At 35.0% G+C, this 9,819-nt stretch overlaps 1 protein-coding gene across 1 annotated transcript; it reads left to right on the top strand.

Moving 5' to 3' along the window:
* The first annotated feature begins 1,888 nt into the window (after positions 1-1,888).
* Positions 1,889-9,437, top strand: LOC145799345 (uncharacterized). The gene is made up of 8 exons (XM_082888905.1): positions 1,889-2,033; positions 7,805-7,834; positions 7,924-8,174; positions 8,251-8,457; positions 8,537-8,626; positions 8,724-8,810; positions 8,906-9,247; positions 9,348-9,437. Exons 1-8 carry the CDS (start codon positions 1,889-1,891, stop codon positions 9,435-9,437), a joined length of 1,242 nt encoding a protein of 413 aa, XP_082745031.1.
* The last annotated feature ends 382 nt before the right edge of the window (positions 9,438-9,819 follow it).

Raw genomic sequence — 9,819 nt, 5'->3', positions numbered from 1 at the left:
CTTTGATCGTATTTTTTTTAAGAATATTAATGTCATAATTGTATTTTTTATGTTGTTAAAAGAATGGCAAAATGAAAATTTTATATTATTTTTATACTTGATTTTTGAAAAGAGACTAATATTTTGAGATAATGAAAAATAAAATAAGGGACTAATATTTTGAAACGAATGAAGTATATCTTTTAATTTTTTATAAAAAAATGTGTAAAAAAATAGAGAAATAATACGATCTAAAAGATAAAAAGGTGAAAATGTATGTTATTTTAGTTCATGCCAAATAACCTCTAAGTTTATTTTTAGTGTAGGGTAGGTCACATCAATATTAAATTTAGTTCAAAAATTGGATTTTTTTTTTTCAAAAAAAAAAAAAGAACTTTTGAAGAATATGTAAAATGGAATTGTGATTTGTTTGTATGACTAAAAAATATCAAGACAAATTCCAAATAATTTCACAAAAAAATTAGATAAGAATTTGAGCATGAGTATGCGAATAGGTTATTGTGATTTTTACTTACATGTGAGGAAGAAAAATAAAAATAACAATGACTTGAGTTGAGTTGACGAACTGATCAGTAGATAAACTCTTAAGGTTGTTTTGAAAAAATACTTAAAAGTGATTTTTTTATATTTTTATTTTTTTTTAAAAAAAATAAAAAATATATATATATAAAATAAGGGGTATTTTTTTTAAGGTCCCTGATATTATGATTTCATAGTATAAAGGACATCAAATATTTTCATGATGTCTAAGGTCCTTAATATCAATCCAGAGAAAATTGGTCCAGAGAAAATTGGTCCAGAGAAATTTCAGTCCCAGAGAAATTCTCTCCAGAAAAAATTGAACTTCTCTCCAGAGAAAATTGAACTTCTCTCCAGAGAAATTCTCTGGATTCAAACCAGAGAAATTCTCTCACTGCACAAATTTCTCTGGCTCTTTTCTAATTTTTACATGCCATTTACACTTCACAATTAGTGATTAGTATTTCTGATCCACAGCTAATTAGTATAACAATTCAAGAACATGTATAACCACTTAGAATAGTAAATTAGTATAACAATTCAAGAACATGTATTTCTTTTCTAATCTACAGACAGCCTCTGAATCTCCAGAGAAAATTGGTTCAGAGAAATTTCAGTCCCATAGAAATTCTCTCCAGAGAAAATTAAACTTCTCTCCAGAGAAATTCTCTGGATTCAAACCAGAGAAATTCTCTCACTGCACAAATTTCTCTGGCTCTTTTCTAATTTTTACATGCCATTTACACTTCACAATTAGTGATTAGTATTTTTGATCCACAGCTAATTAGTATAACAATTCAAGAACATGTATAACCACTTAGAATAGTAAATTAGTATAACAATTCAAGAACATGTATTTCTTTTCTAATCTACAGGCAGCCTCTGAATCTCCATCCATTTATTTGATACAGAATCATAAATTTCCCCAGAATCCAAAGGTTCATCCCAGGATCCCAGCCCTCCTACCGCGATCAGTATAAACCTTTTACAACCTTTGGTGTTTGAATGGTCACTTTTTTGTCTGACAAACTTGTATGGTTTTATATTGGGCAACAATGAAACATCATTTTCATCAATAGAATTTCTGAAGTGACGCCTCACTGAAAGCTTGTGGGGATCATATATGCCACTGTAAAGCAACAAATCTAAGATACAAGACAACAAAAACCACTCCAAAGAAGATTTACCTGACATCGTGTATCATTTAGACCATACACAATTTTTAGATGCCTCTTTAGTTTCGAAAGTAGCTGTAGCGTAATAGCCGAGAGTCTCTCGATTTTCTCTGGCACACCTTCTTTCAGGTTCGTGTTTCTTCTCTCTCTCATCTGTTATTATATATATATATATATGCTAGCAGGGTTTGCAAATGCAACAATCTATAAAGCTCGGCTACGAGCAGAGAAGGGTCGAAGATGGAATTGGCATCTTTAATCTGATCGGCGGAGACGAGACCGGCGTAAATGGTGTCGGCGATGGAAGAGAGCGTGTCAGAAGGACGGGTTTTGTACTGGGTAGATCGCGGATCCGGGCGAGAGAGTAGAGTAAAGATATTTAGGGACCTTAGACATCAAAAAATAATTTTGTAGATCTCTTCCATCACCAAGGATCCTCTAGAGTATTTTTTTCCTAAAGTTTCCTAGAGTGGTGCATTGTGTGGTTGAGATTTAATGTTGAAAAATTGATGTGACTTGTCATTAAATCTCAACCACACAATGCACTACTCTAGGAAACTTTAGGAAAAAAATACTCTAGAGGATCCTTGCTCCTCTTCCATTACGAAAAGTGGGAGAGGGACCCTAAACCAATTTTCCCATAAAATAACATGATCTAAAATAAATTAAAAGCTCACCATCTTTTCAAAATATCCTTACACACCCAAGTTTAATACCCTTATTCATTACTCATAGGTTAGACTATATTATGTTCTTACATAGCGAATCTTTCTTGTGCATTTTCTTTTTTTTTAAAAAATCAAAATTGTCATATGTCAGTTAATAAGATTAAATTAAAACTAAAGGGATTGTCACAATTCCATCAGTTTCAAACCCTTGACCACATGTCCTAACCACATGCAATGAACAACTTAGCATTGGTTTGGCATGATGGATTAGGATGGATTGGGGTTAAAATAGTCAGAAAAAGATAATATAGGCTTTTTAGTCTCATGTGAAAAAATATCACATCTAAATTATAATCATTTTATTTTTACAGAAGTTAGAAAAATTAAAAAGTTCATCTCAAACGAAACTTTTTAGCTCCAAAGTACAAATAGTAAAAAAGTCAAAAAATCAACCCACATCCCAAACGATATCTTAAATGGAAAAACTATAAAGCATTTTAAAAATCTTTGTTTAATGGTAAATCAAATGTCTTTTAAAAAAAATTATATAGTCAAATTAAATTTAATTTGGAGTTTAGGCTATATTTGGCATAAATTTTTAGATTAAAATAGTTAAAAAAAAGACAAAAAAAAACTATAAAAATCAATAAGACAAAATATCACATCTAAATTATAATTATTTTATTTTTTTTTTATAAAAATAAAAAAATAAAAAAAACTCATCCGAAATGAAAAATTTTAACTTTAGACTAAAATAAGTAAAAAATTAAAAAATCAAAAAACAAACCTACATACCAAATGTAGACTGTAAAATTATTGTTACCACATTAATCGAATTAACTAACACTTTTTTACTTGTCCCAAACCCATCCACTGGGTTGCCGCACCTGTTATCCTCATTAAGTGGGAACTTCCAATGTCCAAACATGTAAAATCACTTTTTAAGCACGATGTGACATCTCAGAAACCAGAGTATCTCTAATGATAAATATTATAATAATAGTGTCATTGTTAAATTATGACAATAAATAATAAAAAATGAATGAAAAATAGCAATAGTGCTCAAAAGATTCAATTGTCATTTATTTTATTTTAGCACAGAAATTGGTGTGTTCAGCCGTCTAGTCGAACGACCTCCCAGTTAACCAGGCGGACATTCGGCCGGTCGTCTAAACACACTAATTTCTGTATTTCTTCTGCAAAAAAGACGGACGAGAGGGCGAGAGTAAGGAATGTTTTGCTTGGTGAATGGAGAGAAGAAGATATGTGTTTTTTTTGATGATTTGAAACAAATAGCAGTTACCAAATCTTGTATCAAATTTGACATAAATTTTGACATTTCTTAAATATATCTATTTTTTACTATTAAAGCACACTACTTTGCTGAAACTGTCAAATTATGACAATAACAACTCTAATAAACAGCCATTGGAGCTACTCTAATGCTCAATAAATCATATGATTGATTCAATCACTGTTGTGTCTTATTATTCTAAGCTGTAAAATCTGTAACGTCCACTTCGATCTTTTGAATTAACATTCCATGTGACAAAGCATAATTACATGACAACTCTATGCAAAGAAAAAGAATGGTTCTCATGTTCCCCGGTCACTGGCCCAGTTTGCTTTCCCATTCATAACACAATGCCACGTAACCAGTCTAGAGCTGTCCAGGCTACTTATAGTGATATATATATATATATATATATATTAACAGTAATGATTCAAACTCTCACAAAATATCACATCTACAACCTCTACTCACTTGTAATTGGTTCAAATAAAAAAAAAAGAAAAAAAAATAAATAATACAAATACATCATTGGTCCATATCACTGTAGGGGTAGTGGAGGTCTCCCTAAAAGGGAGTCCCTAACATTTTTCATTTTTTAATAAGAGAAAATGAAAAGAGAATCATCCCAGCGCCTCATGTGAGGCTCGAGTTCATAACTTTCATTATGAGAATTAGAGAGTATACACTACAAGAAAACATAGCAAAAAACACGGAGTTTTAGCGATGCCGCGCCCCCCGTCGCAAAAAATGGTTTTTTTGCGACGGTAACTGCACCTGTCGCAAATAATACCCTTTAGCGACGGTACTGACCCGTCGGTAATGAAACCAAGCGGAGGGGTCGGAAATGCGGAAGTATTAGTGACGGTAAATAAAACCGTCGCAAAAAACCTTTTTTTGGAGACGGCACATATCATTTGCGACGGAAATTTGCCGTCGCAAAAAAGGATTAATGCAAACGGCGCCGTTTTGCCTTATATTTGCGACGGTCTACATCATACCGTCGCAAAAAGTCCAAAAAAAAAACCCCTCCTTTTTCCTCTTGGCTGCCGCTCGATCCTCCTCCCCAAATCCCTAACTTCACCCCCAAATTCCCCAAACGGCCTACGAGGAAGACATCGGTGGTGCGGCGGCGACGGCTCCGGCGACAAGAGTGGTGCTCCGGCGACGACTCTCTCTTCCTCTGCGTATGCTCTCTCTCTCTCTCTCTCTCTCTCTCTCTCTCGGTCTGTGTATATATATATAAATCTGTGTATATATATATATATGCAATGTGTATAAATCTATATATATATATATATATATAAATCTGAAAAATCTCTATATATATGTATATATAAATTTGTTTATCCGAAATCTATATATATAAATCTGTCTATATATATATGCAATGTATATAAATCTATATGTATATATATAAATCTGAAATCTGTCTTTGTCTCATGGTTATTAATAAATCTGTCTATATATATGTATATATATATATATATATATATATAAAACTGTTTATTTTTTAATTATTATCAACATTTATCAATTATTATCAATTATTATCAATTAGTGTTTTTAAGTTTTTTTAATTATTTTTATGGTTGTTTTCATTTATATCTCTTCAACTATTATCATTTTTTTTTTCTATTTCATCCATAAATTATCAATTTTACCATTCAATCCTTCAAGTTTTTTATTTTTTTATTTTTTCCAAATCATATGCTCTAATTAGAAATAGTTTGTCAAAATCAGTAAAAATTATATGCATATATATATAGTTTGTCTAATTAGAAATAGTTTGTCAAAATCATATGCTCTAATTAGAAATAGTTTGTCAAAATCATATGCTCTAATCATATGCTCTAATCCTTTAAGTTTAAATTATCAATTTTTTTTTTTTCTATTTCATCCATAAATTATCAATTTTACCATTCAATCCTTCAAGTTTTTTATTTTTTTATTTTTTCCAAATCATATGCTCTTAAATAGGAATTTTAGACATTTCGTTAATTTGCCAAATAGGATGTCGAGTGAATATTTATGTGTAGGTATTATATTTAGAGTTACTTTGGTGAGATATTCTTGTGGATGTGTACAGATGATGGATAAGAGTTGGATTGATTTGCCAAATAGGATGTCGAGTGAATACATTAATGGGATTGATGAATTCCTTGTGTTTGCCTACACCAATAGGGTTGAAGGTTCGATGATCAGTTGTCCGTGTAGGAAGTGTGAGAATCGATACTATTTTGTACGAGATGGTGTACGGGAGCATCTGATTTTGAATGGTTTTTTTAAAAAATACAAACATTGGATTAATCATGGGGAATCTTACATATCTCTGCATAGTAATCGAGAGAATGAAACATTAGCTAATTTAGACATTGGAGATGATATGATTGGAATGATACAAGGGGCTATGGGAAATCCACATGTCGGTACAAGTGTTGAGGGTGATGAACCACAGGGGCCTGATCCCCGTGCATCTGAACCCCAGCTCGGTCCAAATGCAGAGACTGCAAAGTATTTCAAACTTCTTCAAGATGCACAAAGTGAATTGTATCCGGGTTGTCAGAAGTTCACATCTTTGTCATTCATTGTTCGACTTCTACATTTGAAGGTGCTTAATCAGTGGACGGACAAGTCTGTTGACATGTTGCTTGAGTTATTGAATGAGGCGTTTCCGTTGGGTGTGAAACTCCCGGACTCATATTATAAAGCTCAAAAGGTCACAACAGATTTGGGCTTCACGTATGAGACGTGGGATGCATGTCCCAACAGTTGCATGTTGTTCCGAAACGAGGACGCCAATCTTGATAAATGTGTCATATGCAACAGTTCTAGATGGAAATCAAATGGTGATGGTGGTTCAAATGGTCCTAACACAGGTGGCAAACAAGTAGCTGCAAAACAGATGAGGTATTTTCCTTTAAAGTCAAGGTTGCAGAGGTTGTTTATGTCATCCAAGACGGCCAAGTTAATGAGATGGCATGCAGAGGAACGAACTGATGATGGTGTCTTCAGGCATCCTGCTGACTCCCTTGCATGGAAAGATTTTGACCGTCGGAATATTGACTTTAGTAATGATTGCCGAAGTGTAAGGCTTGGCTTAGCATCTGATGGTTTTAACCCATTCAGGACGATGAACATAGTTCATAGCACTTGGCCTGTTGTGCTCATTCCATACAACTTGCCGCCATGGATGTGCATGAAGCAACCATTTCTAATTTTATCTGTGCTTATTGACGGCCCGAAAGGACCTGGTGACAAGATTGATGTTTATATGCAACCGTTGATTGAGGAGTTGAAAGAACTATGGAATGAGGGTGTGTCAACATTTGATGCATCAACAAATCAAATGTTTCAAATGCATGCAGCTTTACTGTGGACAATTAGTGATTTTCCTGCATACGCAAACTTGTCAGGATGGAGCACTAAAGGAGAATATGCATGTCCTTGTTGCAATAAGGAAACTACATCGTGTTGGTTGAAGCATAGTAGGAAACAATCATACTTGGGTCATCGCAGATTTTTACCTACTGGCCATAAATTCCGGAAGGATAAAGTATCATTTGATGGTAGTCGGGAAGTCAGACTCAAACCAAAATTGTTGTCTGGAACTGAGATGTTGCTACAATTAGAATCTGAGGGTATTTTAACCCAATACAATAGGGATGACCTTAAGGAGAGGCATAGGAGACAGGTAGAGAAGGAGAAAGCTGGACATCGCACCCATAGTTGGAAGAAAAAGAGTATCTTTTATGAATTGCCATATTGGGAGCACAATCTAATAAGACACAACCTCGATGTGATGCATATAGAGAAGAATGTTTGTGACAATGTGTTGTGGACAATATTAGGGGTTGCAGGAAAATCGAAGGATGGTGTTAATGCTCGGCGTGATTTACAAGATATGAATATTAGAAAACCCCTACATTTGCAGTTAAGAGGGTCGAATAAAGCCTATTTACCACCAGCACAATTCACGATGACCAAGGATGAGAAAGATTTGTTCTTGAAAGTGTTGAAGGAAGTAAGAGTTCCCGACGGGTATTCATCCAATATATCACGTCGTGTGCGCTTACATGATACATTTATTTACACATACATTTATTTATGCTCATTATATATAACTTGTTTATTCTCATTGTATTTTGCAGACCCTTCGACTTCTTCACAGCCCACATCAGGTTTATTTGATATGATTTGTATTCACATTATTTAAATTTGCATTTGGTTGTTACCATTGCATATTGTTTATTATTATTGTATATCGCAGGTCATGTTAGTTCTTCATCGACCTCGACTAGGCGTGGTAGAGGATGTGCCAAGGGCATTAAAGAGTGGGGTACTGGTAAAAAGCTGCACATACAATTTGATGGAAATTACTGCCCAATAGGAGATAACGTGGCCAAGTTAACTACTCAACTTGGCATTATTGTCCGGAATGGTAACATTGTTCCTCTTACTTTTGTTGACTGGAACAGTGTGCCTGATGATATTGTTGATGCTATCTGGAAGGATGTGAAGGTAAAAGTATATTTTTGTCCACAAATTCGAATTCCAAATTTGTGTTATACTTAGCCTTAAACTTTGTGTTTTATAGGACAATTTGAATATATGTCCAGAGGAGTACAAGCCAATCTGCATGAAAAACTGCAACAGCATATGGAAGGATCACAAGAACAAGCTTAAGGCTAAGTATTTCAAGCCTAGAAGCTCTGATCCTAATCTGAAGGATGATGTTCCTATGAACGTTGTGCCAAGCCAGTGGGAACAACTTGTAGAGTATTGGCGTACTTCCGATGCTGAGGTATACAATTACGTTATATTTATGATATGTAAACATACAAATCATATTTACATACTTACATTTGTTGAACTTGTTATAGAAAATTGCAAGTAGGAACGCTAAAAATCGGCGAGCTCACGGCATAGCTCATACCACAGGGCGTACTACTTTCTCTCAGATACGGCATGAGGTTTACATTTTATTGTTTTATTTTTCTATATAAATAAACATTGTATATTTGCAAATTATTTGGATTCTAATTTTCATATTTCTAAAAAAAAATTTAGATGACCAGTAAGGGGGAGTCTACTGATAAGATGAATGTTTGGCTTATGACACGTAGAGTAGATGACCCAGAGGTTATCCAGACCTTGGTAGTTTCCAAACACCTTTGATTGTATTTAAAGTTTATTTTTTGTGTGTCAACCATCTTAATTTCGCGTATACTTGTGTGTCTTATTCAATACAGGATGAGTTTAATCGTCAACTCTCTATGCTACCTGAGGATGGTCGGACTTTGGAGGCTAGGAATGCCATTTTCCATGAGTTGATAGGTCATGACAGACATGGATATTGTCGCACATACGGGAGAATCGTGCCTCGGAGAGTGGTGTATAAGGATGGTGCTGGGCCATCACAGTCAACACCCCATCCATCGACTATTGATCAGATCACGCAGCAGGTTCGTGCTGAGCTAAGGGATGAGTTGAGGGAGGAGCTGCGAGCAGAGTTCTCTACACATTTGCAGCAGATGAGAGCTGAGATGATGGCCCTTGTGTCACAGGGGGCGAGTGTGGATCCCAACAGACAGGTTCCATATAAACATCACAATTGTTTGATAGTTCAATTTTCACTCAAGATTATGTATGGAATTCGAATATGATTAACACATTATGCACTGACTAACATAGGTTCCTGATGCATCGAGTGGCCACCGGGCATTTAGGGAATCTGCAGAAGACGAGAATCCATATACACCACCACCAGAAGATCAGGTATAAAATTTATCTTTGCATTCTAAACTAAAATACATCTTTGTGTTTCAGAAACTTGAATTCGAGGCGTTAACGCCCCAAAATCAGCAAACGGCGTCGGTTTAGGACAAAACTTGGCACACACGACCGCCTAGGCACGAGAGACTTGTGGGAGAAGACGGGGCTCGAATCGGGTTCCCAGTTTGGGAGTTAGAGTCGGATTTCACTTTAGGCAAACAACTTCCTTAAGAAACTTGAATTCGAGGCGTTAACGCCCCAAAATCACCAAACGGCGTCGGTTTAGCACGAAACTTGGCACACACGACCGCCTAGGCACGAGAGACTTGTGGGAGAAGACGGGGCTCGAATCGGGTTCCCGGTTTGGGAGTTAGAGTCGGATTTCACTTTA

This window comes from Camellia sinensis, chromosome 9, assembly GCF_055761805.1.
Source record: "Camellia sinensis isolate YWXY chromosome 9, ASM5576180v1, whole genome shotgun sequence".
Lineage (NCBI taxonomy): Eukaryota > Viridiplantae > Streptophyta > Magnoliopsida > Ericales > Theaceae > Camellia > Camellia sinensis.
This window is presented reverse-complemented; position numbering and strand designations above follow the sequence as displayed.